This window comes from Mustela nigripes, chromosome 17 (genome assembly GCF_022355385.1).
Source record: "Mustela nigripes isolate SB6536 chromosome 17, MUSNIG.SB6536, whole genome shotgun sequence".
NCBI lineage: Eukaryota > Metazoa > Chordata > Mammalia > Carnivora > Mustelidae > Mustela > Mustela nigripes.
The window spans coordinates 4,081,771-4,101,054 of NC_081573.1; the positions used below are offsets into that span (position 1 = coordinate 4,081,771).

Here is a 19,284-nt window from a genome sequence, read left to right on the forward strand (position 1 = left end):
ACTTTGACCAGTATCCAAGAGTTGCTCACCACACACTGGGGACAGAGCCTCCCTGTGTGCATTAATTCAGTGCATTCTCAAAACCACCAAATGAGCTAGGAAATGTTGTTATCTTCATTGGAGGGAGGAGCAATCGGAAGCAGCAACAGGTCAAGTGGTGAAATGGGCATTTGAATAACTTTGAAGAACTTAAGTCATTTTTCTTAATTAAGGGGAAATTCATGTAACATAAACTAGATGATTTTTTCATAAACTAGATGATTTTTATTTATTTATTCCTTTAAAACTAGATGATTTTTTTAAAGATTTTATTTATTTATTTGACAGACAGATCACAAGTAAGCAGAGAGGCAGGCAAAGAGAGAGAAGGGAGGAAGCAGGTTCCCTGCTGAGCAGAGAGTCCGATGCGGGGCTCGATCCCAGGACCCTGAGATCATGACCTGAGCCAAAGGCAGAGGCTTTAACCCACTGAGCCACTCAGGCTCCCCTAAAACTAGATGATTTTAAAGTGAATGATTTAGTGGCATTTAGTACATCCACCATGTTGTGCAACCGCCACCTCTATCTGATTCCAGAACGTTTTAGTCACTCCAAAGAGGAACCCCACACCGACTAAACATTCACCCTTTCCGCAGTCCATGGCAGCCTGTAATCAGCTTTCCATCTCCATGAATTTACTTATTTTACGTATTTCATATAAATGGAATAATGAAATAAGTAGCCTTTGTGTCTGGAGTACCCCACTTAGCATATTTTTGAGGTTCATGCACATCATATGTATCAGGACTTCAGCCTTTTTTTATGGCTGAATAATACTCTGTTTTAGGGATAGACCACATTTTGTTTTTGCATTCATCCGTTGATGGGCATTGGGTTGTTTCCACGTTTTGGCTACTATGAAGGGGCTTAAACATTTAACCAGTGTCCACTACCAACATCACAAAAACCACTTAGACGGTCTCTAGACCCTGTGATTAAAGATTAATGCAATGGTGGAGAGATTAATGTGATCTCCTTCCAGAGGAGGGAGCTCCAGAGTCTTCCCCAGGATAGCAGGAAGGGGTGGAAGAAGGCTTAATGCTGCAAGTTGGGCCTTGAGTACTATTGGGGCACTTTATACCATGGCCAAGGGGACCTCATGGCTTCCAGTGGGGGAGGAAAAGATGCAGACTCATGAGATTCAGGAAGCGATTCAGACAGTGACCTCTTAGAGGAACAGCCAGAGAGGAGTGTAAATTGGAGAAGAGGAAGAGACCTGTTTCACCAGATCCCAGTGAGTGCCAGACCAGAAATTGTGCCCTGGTGGGACATAGCAGTTAATGGAGACATGGGAGCATGATGCCCTCCTTGCTAAGATGGTGGGTATCAGACAGCATGTCCTGTGGAACATTCCCACATCCTGGAGGGAGAACCTAGGGGAGAACCAGACATGAGGAAAGACATGGAGCCAGTCTGGGATGCATTGAAAGTGAGGAGCCTGTGGTCCTTCAGTGAGACATGTCCAAGAAAACATGCAGGTTTAGAGTCCAGGAGAGAGCTCTGGGGTAGAAATACAAGCTGGAGGCCCCAGCAGAGCCTAGGCATGTTGTCCCCTTGCACCTGAGTGGTAGGCATTTCAGAGGTTTCCTGAGCCCACTTCATGTGTTGTGTCCAAGGCTGAGTTCTAAAAGCACAGGGCCAGACATAGTCCCTGCCCTGGGGGAGCTTAGAGTTGGTGGAAATCAGAGTTAGATAATTACAAGGATAATATTTTTAAAATCTTTTTAAATTTTTGTTTATTTATTTGAGAGAGAACATGTATGAGTTGATGTGGGCAGAAGGAGAAAGAAAGAAAGAGAAGCAGACTCCCCTGAGCCCGGTACTAGGCTTGGTCCAGACCATGAGTTCATGACCTGAGTGGAAACCCCATCTTTTAAAAAAATCTTAATGTAAATTCTGTTAAAGAGTACTATTCAAACAGAAAAGGGCACAAACCACAAATGTTTTACTCAAAAATGTTTCAGAGAGTGACCACATCTGAGCAGTTAGGACCCAGATCAAGATACAAATCATTACTGGAAGACCTCAGGAGGGCCCCACTGGACCCTTCCTGTCACTACCCCCCAATGGCAACCAGTATCTACACTTCCAATGGCAAAGATTAGTTTTGTCTGTTTCTTTTTTAAAAATTATTTTTATTAACATATATTGTATTATTTGCCCCAGGGGTACAGGTCTGTGAATCATCAGGCTTACACACTTCACAGCACTCAGCATAGCACATATCCTCCCCAGTGTCCATAACCCCACCACCGTCTCCCTCCTCCACTCCCCCCAACAACTCTCAGTTTGTTTTGTGAGATTAAGTGTCTCTTATGGTTTCTCTCCCTCCTGATCCCATCTTGTTTTATTTTTTCCTTCCCTACCCCACAAACCCCCCACCCTACCTCTCAAACTCCTCGTATCAGAGAGATCATATGATAATCATCTTGGTTTTGTCTGTTTCGAAACCTCACATCAAAGATGTCACATAGTGAAGACTCTTGCGTCTGGATTATTTCACATTATGTCTCTAAGCTTCTCACGTGTTGTACAGAGCTGTTATTTTCTTTTTCCATTGTGTGAATACGCTGCAGTCTATCTACCTTACTGTTGATGGGCATTTGGGTGGGTTCAATTTTTTCCTGGCAGCCACAGCTGCCATGAACGTTCTCGTACACATTTGGTGAATGCTTCTTTGAACACACCTTGGAATGAAATTGCTGGCTCCATTCTCAGTGTCAGTCGAGAGTGACCAGCATTCTCCCAAGGGTCTTGTACCAGTTCTCACTCCCCTCCCCCTTGACAATGTAGGAGAGTTCCAGTTGCTCCTCATCTTCACCAACACTGACATTTTTACACAAGGGCCATGCTAACCTTCTCAGGTTCTTTCCAATTTTAGGATAGGTGCTGCTGAAGCATACTTGATATTCTTTAAGAAAAAAATGTCATTGTGGCAATGTAGACACAACTTACAATCTACTGTTTCAAGTGCACATTTAGTGGCATGAACTGCATTTACATTGAGCAATTGTCGTTATCATCTGTCCCTAGAATGGGTAAAATTCTATACCCATTAACCATTAATTGTCCATCCACATCCCCAACCCCTTTTTAAATAATGGGTTTTTAAAGTACTCCATTTTATTGTAGTTTAAAAAAACATAAATTTTATCATCTTAAATATTTCTAAGTGCGTGGTACAGTAGCATTAACTACATGTACATCATTAAGCTCTAGGAAGTGTTCATCTTGCAGAACTGAATCCCTACCTACTGAAAGCTGTTTCTTGTTTCCCCTCCCATAATCCCCCTTTACCTTCTGTTTCTAAGAATTTGGTTACTTTAGATACTTCGTATAACTCATCTCATGCTGTGTTTGTCTTTTGGTGATGGCTTATTTCACTTGGTGTAGTGTCTTTAATACTTGATGTTCTTGATACCATTTTTACTATTTTAATCATAGTGGTGGCTGTGCAGTGACCTAGCACTGGGGTCTTTACTTGCATTTTCTTGAAAGCTACTGACATTAAATACCTTTCTATATGCCTATGGGCCCTTTGAATATCTCGCTTTTTTATTAGGTTGTGTGCCTTTTTCTTACTGATTTTTGGAAGATTCTTATATATTCTTTTTATACTGTGAATGAATCCTTCGTTAGACACTTGTATTGGGAAATATCTACTCCTGCCAGAGTTACATTCAGAAATATTTTTACTTTTAAAAATAATACAAAGAAAAACAAAACAAAAGTCAAAATAATACATGTTCAAAAGCTGATCTCTCCCTCCATCCTGAGGTAAACTTAACACATAAGGATTTGCTTAACAATGCCAATGGTGCATTTTTTCCCCACTGAACAATGTACCTGATGAATATTATTCCCCATTTCACAGAGAAGGGAACACAGGGAGACATGGGGAGGTAAAGTGCCTCGCCTGATGTTTGAAATCAGGAATCTGTTATTTTCTGCCACTCTAAAAAGTGTCACATTCCAATTTATAAACTTTGGTTCTGAAGGCTGTCAACTCCTAAGGAATCAGTGTCTGCTATACGTTTCTTCAGAGATGTCCTGTCCAGGCTCCAGTCAGAGCTGGCTCTCCTGGAGGCAGGGATCAGGTTGGGGTTATCATTTCTGGATCTTGATCTCTGCATACTCAGTGGTCTCCTGTTTCTGAAAGTTGTGCGAGTTCAGCCCGTGGAAGCTGAGGCTGGCGTAGTAGAGCTCCTGCTCCTTCTCTGAGGGGGAGGTGGCGGCAGCTGGGGGCAGGTGGTCTGAGGGGCTGGCTGAGCAGCGTTTGCTCAGGTGATCCTGAGTGGAATGAATGAAAGTCATTGGAGCTGCCCTTTGGGTCTGGAGAAGGGAAGAATGGGCTGGGGTGCACTTACTCATTTATCCACTTCCTGCCCATTTCCTGAGCATTCATCCATCCATTCATTCATTCACTCATTCATTCATTTGTATCTTTAACAAATTTTTATCATGATGACATTGAATCCTTACAACTCCCCCCACTCCCCTGTGGATGGTATAACTGTTGTCCTCATTTTATAGATATTAAAACAGAGTAAGCAAGGTCAAGAAACTCTTCAGCACACATAATCTCTGATCTCAAACAGCCTATCAGGACAAGGAGACAGTACCAAATTGTCACACGCACGCACGCACACACACACACACACACACACTAAAATTGTAACTTATGATCTGGTACACAGGAGCAGCATCGACCCAGGGGTTCACACGATGCTGGGAACGTGCCTGTGATTATTACAGGGAGGTATGGTGACGGTCTGCCTGCATAGGGCAGAGGGATATTCAAACTGGAGCGTGAAAGGTGAATTAGGGATCTGGCTAGTGCAAATGAGGAAGGTCAAAGGAAATCATGTGTGCAAAGGCACAAAGTTACAGAAAACAAGCCCTGCCTGGGGTTAAGGAGCTACTTTTGTGGGCAGGGGAAGGAAGTGGGCTGGAGAGCTCAGCAGAGGACAGGTCATGGGACACCAGACCAAGGAAACTGGACTACATGTCCCATACGGTAGCTCCTAGCCACATGTGGTTACTGAACACATAAAACATGGAGATTCTGAGCGGAGGTGTGCCATGAGTGTGAAACATACTCTGGATTTCAAAGACTTAGTATGAAAAGAAGAAGAAGGAGTGGGGGAAGAGGAGGAGGAGGAAGGGGAAGGAAAAAGGGAAGGGAAAGGGTAAGAGGAAGAGGAAGAAGGGGAAGAAGAAGGAGAAAAAGAAGAAGGAGAGGAAGAGAAGAAGGAGAAGGAGGGGAAGGAGGGGAAGGAATAATTCAGACTATCTCATTAATAATCTGTACATTGATTCTGATGATATGATGGTAAATAATATTTTGAATGTATTGGGTTAAATAATATATTACATTAAAACTGATCTCATATTTCTTTCTATTTTTTAAATGTGGCCATTAGTAAATTTTAGCCATGTACATGGTTCATATTATCTTGTTGAACCATGCTGATTCAGACAGTGGGGTCACAGGTGTTTGGGTAATTTCTTGCCCAAAGCTTGGGAGGTAAGGTGGAGAGGTGGCGTCGTGGAGGTAAAGCACAGAAAGTGGCCCAGGAGGGAGACAGTGAGGGCTCAGCGGGGAAGGGGCTAAATGAAAAAAAAAAAAAAAACTTTGCTAAAAGGGAAATGGGTGGAACTTACTGGGTCTTGCTGATGGACGGGAGGGGAGAAGAAAAGGGGGCTCTCGGGTCTCTGAGTTGAGCCCAGCCGGAAATCCCGAGGGAGGACCAAATTTGGAGGGTCCATGATGGACTCACCTTTTAGCATGCTGAGTGAGCCACCCCATGGTCCATCCCAGGAGAGGTGTGTCCAGGAGGGACACCAGATAGAAAGAGATGCCCAGCCACTCACCTGGGAGACCATTTTTGAGGCTGGATGGAGGCCATCCCTGCACACTGCTTTCCTGGTTGACTTCTGCCTGTAGGTCTTCACTCTGAGGGGAGAGATCAGAGCCTTTCAGCCTGGCTGCTCACAGCTGGGAGCCTGGAAGGATGACTGACTGAGGCAGGGCAGGAAGGCTGCCATCTGGCTACAGAAACTAGGAGGAGAATGCATGCTCTCTTCTCCCTGACAGTGGGAACCCTGTGTGGGAACAAATCACTCCCAGCCTCTATGTCAGGGGCTAGATTCCTGATGCACTTGGACAAATTGTGTCCCCTCTGGCTGCATCACTTCCCCAGGTTTCTTCAGCTCTGGGCTTCGAGTTTGGGAGATTCTTTGGGTCACCCAACCTCAGGAGGCCTTCACTCAAAGCAGAGCCCGCACTCACGTGAAGAAGATGATGAGGTAGAGACAGAGAGCAAGCAGGGTTGTGACACCAGCTCCCCAGATGGCCCCCTGAATCACACCTGTCCTGGCCCCGGGTCTCCCTGCAGATAAGAGACCTGGGGTAAACTCCAGTCCTGCTAAGGCACCTGAGCACCCAGCCTTCTGGAATCCATGACCCAGGGGTGTGCCTATAGCTACCCAGGACTGGATCCTTTGTCCCCACCCCTCTATGTGACACCAGCCTCCTGTTCCCCTGGCCCTTCCCTCAATCCCTCTCCTCTTCAACCTATGGATGACTCTGACCTCTAGTGCCCCTTTGCCCAAGTCAGAGCCACTTGTCTCTTCAATGTCTTCATGCGCCCTCATTCATGCGCCCCCTTCCCCGGGCATTGCTCGTCATAACTCCCTGACCTGGCAGTAGCAGGATAGCCATGCTCTGTTTCCCATGGGCATTCCAGGCCTCACAGCTGAGTCTGAGGCTGGAGCCCAGTGGCCCGCTGAGGCTCAGGGAGCTGTTGGCCCAGGATCCCACAGAGCTGGAGGTGAGGGTCCAGGAGGTGTTGCTGTGGTTCCCCTCCAGCAGCTCCTCCCCCAGCCGCCAGTGCACAGAAGGGGGCAGCTGGGATTGAGCCGAGCAGTGGCAGTGCATGTCCTCGCCCTCCCAGGAGCAGGAGGGACCAAACAGCTTCAGGGGGGCTGTGGGCAGACAGCAGAGAGATCAGAGGAGGCCAACCTCCCCAGCACCCAGGCATCCTTCCCAGATATGTCCCAACTCACTCTTCACAAGGAGGCTCACGGATGCTTCCAGGGAGCCCAACAGGTGCTGAGCTTGGCAGATGTATCTCCCATGGTTCACCAGTTCCACCCGGGGAAACTCCAAGATCCCAGGATTTGAGGGTTGTGAGGGCTGCAGAGTCAGGCTATCCCGGGTCCAGCTCACCCTGGCAGGAGGGTTGCTGTCATCGATGCAGACCAGGCGCAGGGGCTGGCCCTCCTGGACTGGGAGAGACGAGCCATTGCTCAGAGCCTCAGGTCCTGGCAAGACAGAGAGAAAGCTAAGCCCTGGTCCTCACTGGGGGTATTGCCTCTCTCTCAATCTCTCTCTCTCTCTCTCTCTGTCTCTTTTCCTCACATCATGTATATCTGTTTCTTCTCTTCCAGCACGTGATTGAACCCCATGATCATGAGGTCAGCTGAAGGGGACAGGACTGAGAGCAAGCACCCATGTACAGAGGCCCATGTACATTCTGTCTTTCTCTAAGTTCACTAAGACTTGTCTAATTTGGTTGTGTCTGAGAGTTCACAGTCTTGCGAGAGAGATACCCAGAATCAGGTGTCATAGAGCAGTGTGATGTGTTTTGTGATGGGGGTACATTGTGCTCAGGGGAACCCTGAAGATGGGAATTCAGTGAGACTGTCAGGGCACGGAGGGCTTCCTTGTGGAGAAGAGGCTAAAGTGAAGCATGAGAGGGGCCAGGAGCTAGCATGGAAGGACATTGCTGGAGGCTGGCACAGAAAGTGTAGCCGCAGCTAAGGTGTGAAATGGCTCTGCATGCTCAGGGAAGAGCAGGCAGTCTGTAAGGCTTGCATGAGTGTTGACATATGACATTGCTGAGGATTCAAAAATAATAATAGATTAGGGAAATAATAGATTAGGGAAATAATAATAGATTAGGGAAACCACAGTAACAGTGGTTTATTGGTATGTGTTTAACAACCAGCTCATTGGGGAGGAGGAGGGGAGAAAAAAAAGTCTTGATTTGTCAATTTCCTTGGTGTAAATACTTCCCTGTTGGCTGATTTCAAGCACCCGACTAAATGTCACTGAACTCAGAATTGGGAAAACATGGACACAATTGGCTCTTGCCTGCCAGTGAGAACCAACTCCAGTATGTCACTGAATGCAACGCCTCCCTCAAAAAACCATGTTTTTGTCTAACAAAGTCACCATATGCTAAGTCAAAGGGCCACTATTAGGCTGGAAATAAACCCTTTCAAGTAACACACAGCTGATCTCCTTCATGGAAAAAGAGCTTCTTCAGATCATTAAGAAAAAGTCCACAAAGAAATACAAATGACTCTTAAGCATAATGAAAGCTACACAACCTATTTACAAAATGATTATTCAACTTAAAATGACAGTGAATTCACTTAAGATATCAGCAAGGATGAAAATGTTCAGCAGGTTGAGATTATAAAAACAACGGCTTCTGTGCAGTATGATTCAGCAGTAACTGTAGAAATTGCAAACATACCCCTTGATTTGGGACTTTTCTAGGAAATTATCTTACAGACACATGTATACATATGGAAGATGTTTATACAAGTTATTTGTTTCTGTATTATTTGCCTTAACAAAAGTCTGGAAACACCATGGCTTTCCACCAGTGGGGACTCATTAAGTAGTTCGCAGTATAATATACTTCTAATTGGAAGACCATGGAATCCTCAGTAAGAATGAAGAAGCTTTCCTATGAATGCATAGAGAAAGTAATGTACCAATGTCACTTACTTAGTTGGGACAAATGCATCATGGTGGTGTTAATACTTTCAAAGACAAGGGAAGATAGATGAGGGCTTTATAGAAACTCCGTACAATGTAAACTTAAAATTACTCCACCATGAAAAGTTTATTAAAAAATAATAGCTAAGTGAGAGGCACCTGGGTGGCTTAGCCAGTTAAGCGACCAAATCTTGATTTAGGCTCAGGTCTTGATTTCAGGGTCCTGGCACTAAGCCCAGCCCTGAATGGTTGGGATCTGGGCTCAGTGGGGTTTCTGCCTGAAGATTCTCTCTCTCTCCCTCTTCCTCTGCCTCTCCCCCAGCTCAAATGCATGTGTGCATGCTCTCACTCTAAAATAAATAAATAACTCTTTAAAAAAAATAATAGCTAAGTGAAATAAGTCAGCTGGAAGAAAGACAAACACCAGGTGATTTCATACATATGTGGAATTTAAGAAACAAAACAAAAGAGCAAAGGCAAAAAGAGAGAGAGAGAAATCAAGAAACAGACTCTTAACTATACAGAGCAAACTGATCATTTCCTGGAGACGAGGAAGAGGGGTGAGGGGGAAATAAGGAGATTGAGAAGGGCACTTGTGATGAGCCCCAGGTGAGGTATGGAAGTGATGAATCACTATATTATACACTTGAAACTAATGTTGCATTATATGTTGACTAAATGGAATTTGAATGAAAACTTAAAAAATAATAGAGATGCAGAGGAGTTATATAGCATGGTGTGTACGTATGTGTGTGTGTTTTTTTAAATGTAGATGTGTAGATTGTATTTGGAAAAATAACCAAGAGGGGAGGTACACAGGTGCCAAAGACTATTTTATTCTTACTCCATTTTGCTGGGGACTGGATCATGTTCTCTTTAAGCTCATGTGTCTAAGCCCTACCATCCAATATGGTGGTATTTGGAGGTATTTGGATGAGTCTTTGAGGGTGATTAGGGTTAGGTGAGGTCATGAGAGTAGGGGCCTTGGAAGGTATCAGGGCTCTTTTTCTTTTTTAAAAAGATTTTATCTATTTATTTGTCAGAGAGAGAGAGAGAGCACAAGCAGAGGAAGCAGCAGAGGGAGAGGGAGAGGGAGAAGCAGGCCCATCGCTGAGCAAGGAGCCCAAGGCAGGACTTGATCTCAGGACCGTGGGATCACGACCTGAACCGAAGGCAGACACTTAACAAACTGAGCCACCCAGGTGCCCCTGGATTAGTGCTCTTATAAGAGGAGACACCAAAGAACTCACTTTCTTTTAGTTGTGTGAGAGAAAACAGTGCCAGAAAGCAGCTGTTTAAAAAGAAGTGAGCTCTCATTGGGAACCAAACTGGCTGGCACCTTGACCTTGGACCTGCCTCCAGAAATGTGAGGAATGAGTGTCTGAGGCTTAAGCCCCTCTGTCTGTGGTATTTCGTTATGGCAGCCCAAGCAGACCAAAACGCATTTTGTGTTTACTGTTTTAAACAATAATACTATGATGTGGAAGGGAATTGCAGGAGTAGGTGGGATCCAGATCCTAAGGGGAATGAAGGGAGATTTGCAGGAGAACGTAGCTGGGACACTGGGGATGGCCACCCCCATCAGGCACAGAGATCATGCAGTGCCCTTGAGAGCCGGGTCAGCGGTGGGGAGAAACCAGTTTCTACCTTGAGGAGCCTGTGGGCTGCTCCCCACCTCTGCTGCCCCCACACCTGAACCTTTCTCCCACCTGAGTTCTGAAACCCCAGCTCTGCTCTGAAGGATGGAGACAGATGCCATTTGCATCACAGCCCAAGATGAGAGATTGTACCCTACCTGTACCTTCTCTTCGGAACACACTGATGGTCAGGTTCTGGGGTGCATCTGAACAGATAGATAGACACAATTGTTTTCAGAGGCAGAAGGTCGGTGTTGGCCCTTTTCCCCCAGAAACTTCAGAAATGAGAAAGGGATGGAGTCTGGTGTTTTCTTTCCTTCCTCCCCAGGATTCAAGAACCTGCCCGCCCAACACCCCCAGCCCTCAGGGACCCTGGCACCCTGGCCTGGCACTCACAGGACACGTTGAGCTGGACAGTCCTCTCTGTGCTCACACCAGCTCCAGGGAAGGTCACTCGACAGGTGAGGTTGGTGCCGTGGTCTTGGGGCCTCGGGGTGAGAGTGAGCTCGGGGGAGTGGGGAGCCTTGGAGCCCCAGGAGGGGAGGGCGACTCCGATCCAGGAGAAGGTGGGGGGTGTCCCCCTCTCACAGGCCCATGGCACGCTACAGGTAATGTTCTTGGGGTGGCCAGATTCTAGGGGCCCCTGGATGTGGATGTCAGGTGTCTGTGTCAGAGCTGAGGAGGAGAGAGAGATCCTGTGGTGGGACCCTGAGTGTGCCCTTAGAAGCAGCCTCCACCCCAGGCCAGCTGTCTCCTCCCCAGCCAGGATGGAGATCAGGGGGTCCTTCCCAGCCCTGCCCCAGGAGCCCTCGAGATCCATGCATGGGAATGTGTCCTCTCTTGAAGCCCATTCCTTACCCGTCACAAACACGGAGAGCTGATTCTGCAGGTAATTATATCTCACTGAAGACCCTCTCTCCACCCTAAAGAAGTATGTCCCCGAGTCCCTTCTCTGTGCATCTCTGATGTCCAGGGAGCAATCGCAGGCCTGGAGGTTTCCAAGGAGGCGGAATCGGCCCTGGGTCTCCTCCTGCACTTTACGACTTGGGTTGTTTGTGGCCACTGGAGCATCGTGGTGTGAATTGGCTCCTTTCCGGAACCAGTAGCCATAAGCTGGTTCATTATTAGTGTATTCATGGGGGTGGGAGCAGTGGCAGGGTACAGAGGTGCACAGGCCCTCCTGCACCATCAGGGATTCCTGCACCTGCATCTGGTATCTTGTATACTGATCCAGGGACCCTGTGGAGAATCGAGGGTGAGTGGCAGCTCCAGCCCACTGGGCCCCCTCCCCTCGGCCCACTCACCTGCCCATAGCAGAGACAGCAGCAGCGGCAGCATCTTTGGGGTGAGAGTCATGGAGCTGCCACAGGACAGAGAGGAAGCCCCAATACGAAGGCCAAGGCTAATGTCTGAAAAGTGACTGACCACAGAAGAGGAAGTTGGTGCTGGAACACTGGCGATGACAGCATGGACCTTGAAGACTAACAACTTCTACTTTCCAGATGGGGTCCCAGCCACCCACCACCCCCCAGTCCCTATCTGCGGCCTCAGGAAGTCCCAGGAAGGCAGGGACTACCTGGCCAATTACAGCTTCTAGAAACCCCAGATGGTCAGTCCTGCCAGTTGTGGGATGCAGGAAGGGTGAGCAGGAGAACCTTGAGGCATGAAAGGTGGGGCTACCTCCCCATTGTGGAAGAGGGAAGTGATTGATGTGTAATTAATGAGTGAGCACGACACCCACATCATGAACACCTCCTTTCAGGGCTGTGGAGTCCAAGTAGAGAAGGACAGACTCCATCTCTGTTCTTAAAAACTTCCCTAACACCCAAGGGGACAGAGAAACTCCAGGCTGTAGCAGCTCCTGTTGGTACAGTGTGAGCTGGCGGATGCATGGGCAGGGCCTTGTAGGAAACACCATTGCTCTGGGCAGCTAGGAGGTGAGTTCCCAGGCATGAATGGCCAGAGTGGACAAGGACCAGGACTCCCTGGTATTCCAGGGCTTGCTGGCCGGCTCACAGCCCTCTGCTCCAGGCACCCCAGGTGTCACCCACATCAGGCCACACCTGAGAGCTGGGCATTTGCAGCAAGATGATAGCACTGCATGACGTTGAGGGAGAATGCCCAGGCGTGCCTGTCCCTTCTCCCCTCCAAGGCTCATTTTCCCCAGCGGTCACAGGAGGGATCGCAGTGCCCAGCTCTTGTCTGTGGGAGAATATGAGGACAGTGGTGGGCATTTTCCAGGGACTTGGGTGTGGCCATCTTACACGTCAAATGTCTGGCCCTGCCCATTCCTCAGTGGTACTTCATATTCCTGCTTTTGGTAAGAAGGTCCTGCTGGCCAGCTGTGTCTTAGGGTTCCTTCGTCTGTGGCCTCCCACGAAGAGATCATGTGTACCAGATGCTCACTGTGCTGCCTTGGGAAGGGGTCTAATTCTGTGCATAGCTGGAGGTCTATATTCACAGGTTGTTATGGGCTGAGTTGTGTCACCCTAAATTTCATGTGTTCATCTCCAAACTTCAGTACCTCCAAATATGACTATCTTTGGACATAGGGTCTTAAAGAGATCATTAAGGTAAAATGAGGCCATTGGGGTGAGCTCCACTCCAGCAAGAATGGTGCCTTTATAAGAACAGGGGATTAGGAGGGGCCCCTATGTGGTTCAGTCAGTTAAATGTCCTGGAATCGAGCCCCACATTGGGCTCCCTGCTCAGTGGGAGTCTGCTTCTCCCTCTGCCTGCTGCTCCCCCTGCATGTGCTCTCTCTCTCACTCTCAGAATAAATAAATAAAATCCTAGAAGAAGAAGAAGAAGAAGAAGAAGAAGAAGAAGAAGAAGAAGAAGAAGAAGAAGAAGAAGAAGGGGGGGGAATTAGGACAGAGACATGCACAAGCAGAAGACCACATGAGCACAAGGGGGAACCAGCCACCTACAAACCAAGGAGAGAGACTTGTGAAGGAGCCTGTTCCGCCCACAATGTCTAGCTTCTAGAGTTCTGAGAAATGAACTTCTGTTAACTAAGCCTTGGGGTTAGTGTACTTTGTTATGTTAACCCCAATAAACCAATGCATGGGATTTTCAAGAAGGCGGATGTGTTCACACAGGTCTAGTGCTCTGTGCAGGCTGGTCTGGCCCATGCTGGTCACAGTCCACACAGTGGCCAGTGGCCAGTCTGTAGGGTGGGGCCACTCCAAGGGTGGAGGAGAAAGGAAGGGGCAGGTTTGGTAATTGGAGGAAACACCTGCTGCTCTTCTGTGCTCTAATCTCTGCCTTGCTCTTACTTAGATGAACATACCTCCCCTTCTCTCCCCAGGTCAGGATAGCCTCCATGGGCCTCTGCTCAAGCTGGCCACTCTGCTGGCTGAGCCCGTCCTCCTGCACCCTGAGCACCTGTCTCCCATCTGTTGAGTGGTGGGTCCTGGGAGCTGAAGTAAGACTAACCTTAGTCTATTCGTCTGTTTGGCCAGAGAACCAGGAACCCAGTCTTCCCAGGGCAAAGCTCCCAGTGTGAGGAGCCAATGGCTAACACCTCACCTTGTGTGGCTGTGGTGGAAGTTATATATGAGTGTGTCTGTTGTGTTTGTGTGTCTGTGGCCTGTGTGTCTGTGTAGGTGCATGTGTGTTCGTGTCTGCAGTCTCTCTGTGTGTCTGTGGTATGTGTGTTTTTCTTTAGTCTGGGTACATATGTGTGTGTGTTCTGGGTTTGTGGTCTGTTGTGTGCATGCCTGAGGTATGTCTGTGTATATGTGTGTGTGTGATTTCTCAGTGTGTATTTGGAGGTGTGTCTGTCTCTGTGTGTGTGTCTGTGTGTCTGTTTGAAGTTTACGTGTGTCTGTAGGTCTGTGTCCTCTGTGTGTGCATATCTGAGTTACTTGTGCATGTCTGCTTAAAGTGCCTGTGGCATGTGCGTGTGCATGTGTGCACACTCAAATGTCATTTTCCCAATGACAACATCCGTGGACAACATACTGAAAACTATAATCCATTTCATATTCTCTCTGTATCTTTTTCTTTCATTTTTCTTCAAACTCCTTATCACAAATCAGCCTAAAATATAATCTGCTCAATTATTCTTTGTCTCTCCTGCTGAATCCACCCTGGCTAGAAAAATGCTTGGCATACACTAGGTGATCAATGAATATGTACTTTAAGAATTGTAAGGATAGGGGTGCCTGGGTGGCTCAGTTGGTTAAGCAGCTGCCTTCAGCTCAGGTCATGATCCCAGGGTCCTGGGATCGAGACCCACATCGGGCTCCCTGCTCAGCAGGGACTCTGTTTCTCCCTCTCCCTCTGCCTGTTGCTCCCCCTGTTTGTGCTCTCTCACTCTTTGTCAAATAAATAAATAAATAAAATCTTTTTAAAAAGAAGAGTTGTACGGATATTGGGATGCCTGGCTGGCTTGGTCGCTGCAGCATGTGACTCTTGATCTTGGAGTGGGTGTTTGAGTGTCATGTTGGGTGCACATATTACTTAATAATGAAATCTTTATTTAAAAAAAGAATTATAAGGATATTTAGGATAATAAAAATAAGATTTCTGGTTGTCCACAGTGAAAAAGTATATATTCTTCAGAACATACCCATCTGGGATTATCTGAGTTTAGCATTTTATTACCTTTGAACCAATTTAAATGCTATAATTTATAGATAATTAGCAATGCAAATAATTCTTGTCCAAAGACATACACATACATTCTGTCTCCTTGGGGAGGGGACCTAAATCCCCCTACCAAGCCACTTTTACATGCATCCACAAATTCATTTCAATATTCCCTTATTCCACATAAATTTGGGCATCTTTAATTTCTGTCTCTTTCCCTTGTTTGTAATGAGTTAAATAAATAAAATGGGGAGTTGCTACTCAGTGGATATGAAGTTTCAGTCCTGCAAGTTGAAAAAGTTCTAGAGATCCTTTGTACAACACAGTACTTACAGTTAACACTGGTGTACACTTAAAAATTTGTTAAGAGGATAGATCTGATGGTATGTGTTTTTTTGCCACAATGAAAAATCTTTAACACATGTTTATTTTATATCTATAAGGGTCATGATATTGCCTTCAGAAAAAAATCTTCCTTTAACAGAATAAACAAACAAATTCATTTGCACCTCTGTGCATGTGTTGACTTTTTGTCTTGTGGTGTGTTCTAGGCATTAGGACCTGGTCCCTGCCCCCTTAGCCAAATAAGATGGTCCATGTTACAGCTTGAGTTCATGTTAAAGGATTTTGCTATTTCTGCTTGAACAACTGGGAACTACTGGAGGGTTAGAAGCTGAAAATGACTCTTGGGTTTTTAGAATTCCCTCTGGCTTCTCTATGGAAAACAGATTGGGGATGGGAAGAGAGAGGGTGAGAAGATGAATTTCCTTTACTGTGTATTTATGTTTCCAAGATAGAAAGTGAGTTCTTGGAGGCAAGAATGTGCATTTCTTACAAACAGTGCAGACTTGCTTTGTACACAATAATGACAAATTTCAGAGTAGGTGATAAATACATGTCAAGTGGCAGCATTTACATAAAGGTAAACACACAAATAGCAGAATCTTGCATAAAGTACTGTTTTAATTCTGGTAAAAAAAAAAGTTACATATAGATGACTACTTACTTACAACCAGAAGAAATAGTTTGGAAGACCAGAAGTGACAGGTAAACAAAAATTTGTTTATCTATTTTTCTGTGTAGGGGCTGGGGGAAATCAGCAAAGTGCTTTCCTACTGTGTGGAGGTGGGTTAGGGATGGGGAGAGAATTTGGGAGACAATGGGCACAGTGCTCTCATGCCTGGCCCCTCCCTTTGAGCTCCCGTATCCAAGACTTTCCCTTATCCTAAGAGACAAAGCAGCTCAAAAAATTATTTATTTGAGAGAAAGAGAGCATGGGAGAGGTCTGAGGGAAAAGCAGACTCCCTGCTGAGCAGGAAGCCTGATGTGGGACTTGATTTGGGGATTCCAGGATCATGACCTGAGCCAAGGGCAGTTGCTTAACTAACTAAGCCACCCAGGTACCCCAAAGCAGCTCAAGTTTTTCTCATCCTTCCTTTTCTAGAGGTTTTCAACCTCATCAGGGAAAAGACAAATGAAGTCAGCGTCCTGCAGAATATTGGCTCTGGGGGTGATCAATGGTGAACCCTGTTTTTGTGCTGGGGGAACTCAGATAAAGGGTTCTCTGGGAGGAATCTGATCACTTGGTGTAGTAGATCCTGGAGGGACCATAGGGGAGGGGGCTGGTGGAAGTCAGCCCCCATGCAGGCGATCCTGAGCAGGGAAGGACCAGAAAAGGAGGAACAGAAATGGAGGGATGTTGGATGGCCATGAAGTTCCTGTTTCCAGTCCTATTAACAGGACCCAGTCTTCCTTCCACTTACCAGCTCTGGGGCTAAGGACAGCATGGGCTAGTAACTGCAAGAATCACCTGGGCAGAGGTGGGACCCTTGGAGTGGTTGAGACCACCTATCGGGGGACAGGAAGGGTCTAGACAGAAATGTGAGAAAACATGGAAAGAGGAAAAACCCATCCCAGACTGAAAAAGTGAAAATCAATTCAAATGCAGAAAGAAAGAAAAAAATCTTGAAGTTATTCAGGCTTGGTAGGAAGACAGTTACAAAGTGGAATGGAAACGTTATTTCTCCCAAGGTCTTACAAAAGCTCTAAATGCCATAAGGACCCCCTCTTTGAGTGATCACTACTTTCTTGCCAACAATGTCCCAAGACTGGCCTTGTTATTCCATCTAATTACTGGGGCCACCTATGCCTAAACCTCACCTCAGGACAACACCCAATCCCTGGTTAACAATCCCTCCTTTGTTCAGGGAACAAAGAGCCCAAGTCTGAGGAGGGAAGCACATCCTATGAGGTCCCAGACACCCCTGACCAGCATCACTGACTTAGGATATCACCAGACCCTTTTGTAGGCTCCTCTCACTCTGCACTGGGGGCTGATAAATTGTTGGCATTCTGGGGGCTCTCCATCCACTGACTCTCCAGGAGACATTGACCCCTGGAGAGTCTGGGGGGGGGGGTGGTCCCGAGAGGGGATTGGTGCTGTCCGTGGTGCTGAAACAGGTCATGCTTTGAGCTCAGGTACCTCCCAGCTCAGCAGCAGGGAGGACCCAGATGCTTATGCCTGGATTTGGGGCCAGGAGGGGAAAAGGGTGGGGATGGATGGAGCCAGAGAAACAATCAGGAGTGGGCAGTGCTGGCCTCCTCTCTCTTCACCTGCCACCCTTCCTGTTCATTCTCAGGCATTGTTCCTCCTGTGGATGAAGGGACTGCCTGTCCCTTCTGTGTGAGCCTTCTTGCTAAGGTCCTCGGCTTACTGGCCTCTTGTACTGCTCCTTTCTTTTTTTTAAAGATTTTATTTATTTTTTTGAAGGACAGAGATCACAAGTAGTCAGAGAGGCAGGCAGAGAGAGAGGGGGAAGAAGGCTCCCTTCTCAACAGAGACCCTGATGCAGGGCTCAATCCCAGGACCCTGGGACCATGACCTGAAAGGGAGGCAGAGGCTTTAACCCACTGAGCCTTCCAGGCGCCCCTGTACTCCTCCTTTAAATAGCTTACTTCATCACACACACACACACACACACACACACACACACACACACACAAATTTCTGAAAGTGAGGAGGCTAGTCTTCACATTTGACAAAAGAGAAAATTTAAGATCAGTTCAGGAATATTAGACAGTATGCCTGGATCCCGTTCTCCCGCTCCAGTGCCTCTGGGCAGGAGAAGATATCTCAAGTCTGATGGAGAAGGTGTTTCTTGGACATGCATTTCTGGCTGCAATTGATCCCCCTTGCTGGGGGCACTGGGCCTGCCTGATTGTTAAAAGGGCTCCCTTCCAACCAGGAGAAAAATGGCCCTACCTAGCTGTCTTCTGTCTCTCAGGATTTGGGAAATGATGGGTCTGAGTGTCTTTCCTCTGTTGGATGGGAGGACTGAGATGCTCTCCTTCTGTGTTAGTACTCTAGCTCTAGGGGCCTAAACCAACTCACTTTCTTCTTACTGCATTCCAGAGTTCTCCTTTGTTTCTTGCACCATTTACAGGGTTTCTAGTTGCAAGTAGAGGGAGGAGCAGGGAACAATGTGTTGATGACAACTTGTTTCGATTCAAAGTCTAACCATCAAATTTTTTTCCTTTAAAAAAGAGTTTTATTTATTTACTTATTTTTTAAAGTTTATTATTTTATTATTTTTTATTTTTTAAATTTTATTTTATTTTTTCGGTGTTCCAAGATTCATTGTTTATGCACCACACCCAGTGCTCCAAGCAATACATGCCCTCCTTAATACCCACTATAGGCTGACCTAACCCCCAATCCCCTCCCCTCCAAAATCCTGTTTGTTTCTCAGAGCCCACAGTCTCTCATGGTCCATCTAACAATCAACTTTTTATGTTTTCAACAGATGGTTGGCTCATGTTACCCAGCCTGACATTATCATAAACAGAAGTCTGACAGCTGTCCCTCTTAGATGTAGGGAAGGGAGAGTTAGGTCCCAAACATTTTTTTACACCACACCAGCATCTCCCATTTGTTTTTAGGAGTCATTTTATGACTTTATGGCCTTATACTTTATCCCTGTCATGCTTTTGGTGCTACTGGTGGAGGTAGGGCTGTTTTTATTTAAGTTGATTTTTAAATAAAATATTGGGCTTTTGAGGAGGAAGATTAAAACTTCCTGCATGCCTCCACCAACCATCTCAAACCTGACATCTATTTTCAAGTTTATTTTGAAGGATAAGAGGGTGCCAGACAGATGAAGATCTGGTGATGGGTCTTCCTGGAAAAAGGATGTGGATGCACAAAGATGGTGAGGAATT

At 46.5% G+C, this 19,284-nt stretch overlaps 1 protein-coding gene and 1 non-coding gene across 2 annotated transcripts; both read right to left on the reverse strand.

The window, feature by feature from the left end:
- Positions 1–2,837: 2,837 nt before the first annotated feature.
- LOC132006227 (U6 spliceosomal RNA) lies at positions 2,838–2,940 on the reverse strand. The gene has a single exon (XR_009401011.1). It is a non-coding gene; the product is annotated as a U6 spliceosomal RNA (small nuclear RNA).
- Positions 2,941–3,144: 204 nt separating this feature from the next.
- LOC132005952 (sialic acid-binding Ig-like lectin 13) lies at positions 3,145–11,843 on the reverse strand. The gene is made up of 9 exons (XM_059383476.1): positions 11,775–11,843; positions 11,329–11,709; positions 10,867–11,145; positions 10,629–10,676; positions 7,108–7,365; positions 6,742–7,026; positions 6,332–6,431; positions 5,914–5,995; positions 3,145–4,329 (listed from the first exon to the last, which is right to left on the reverse strand). The coding sequence occupies exons 1-9, from the start codon at positions 11,824–11,826 to the stop codon at positions 4,147–4,149; spliced, it is 1,668 nt and encodes a 555-aa protein (XP_059239459.1). The 5' UTR covers positions 11,827–11,843; the 3' UTR covers positions 3,145–4,146.
- Positions 11,844–19,284: the final 7,441 nt, after the last annotated feature.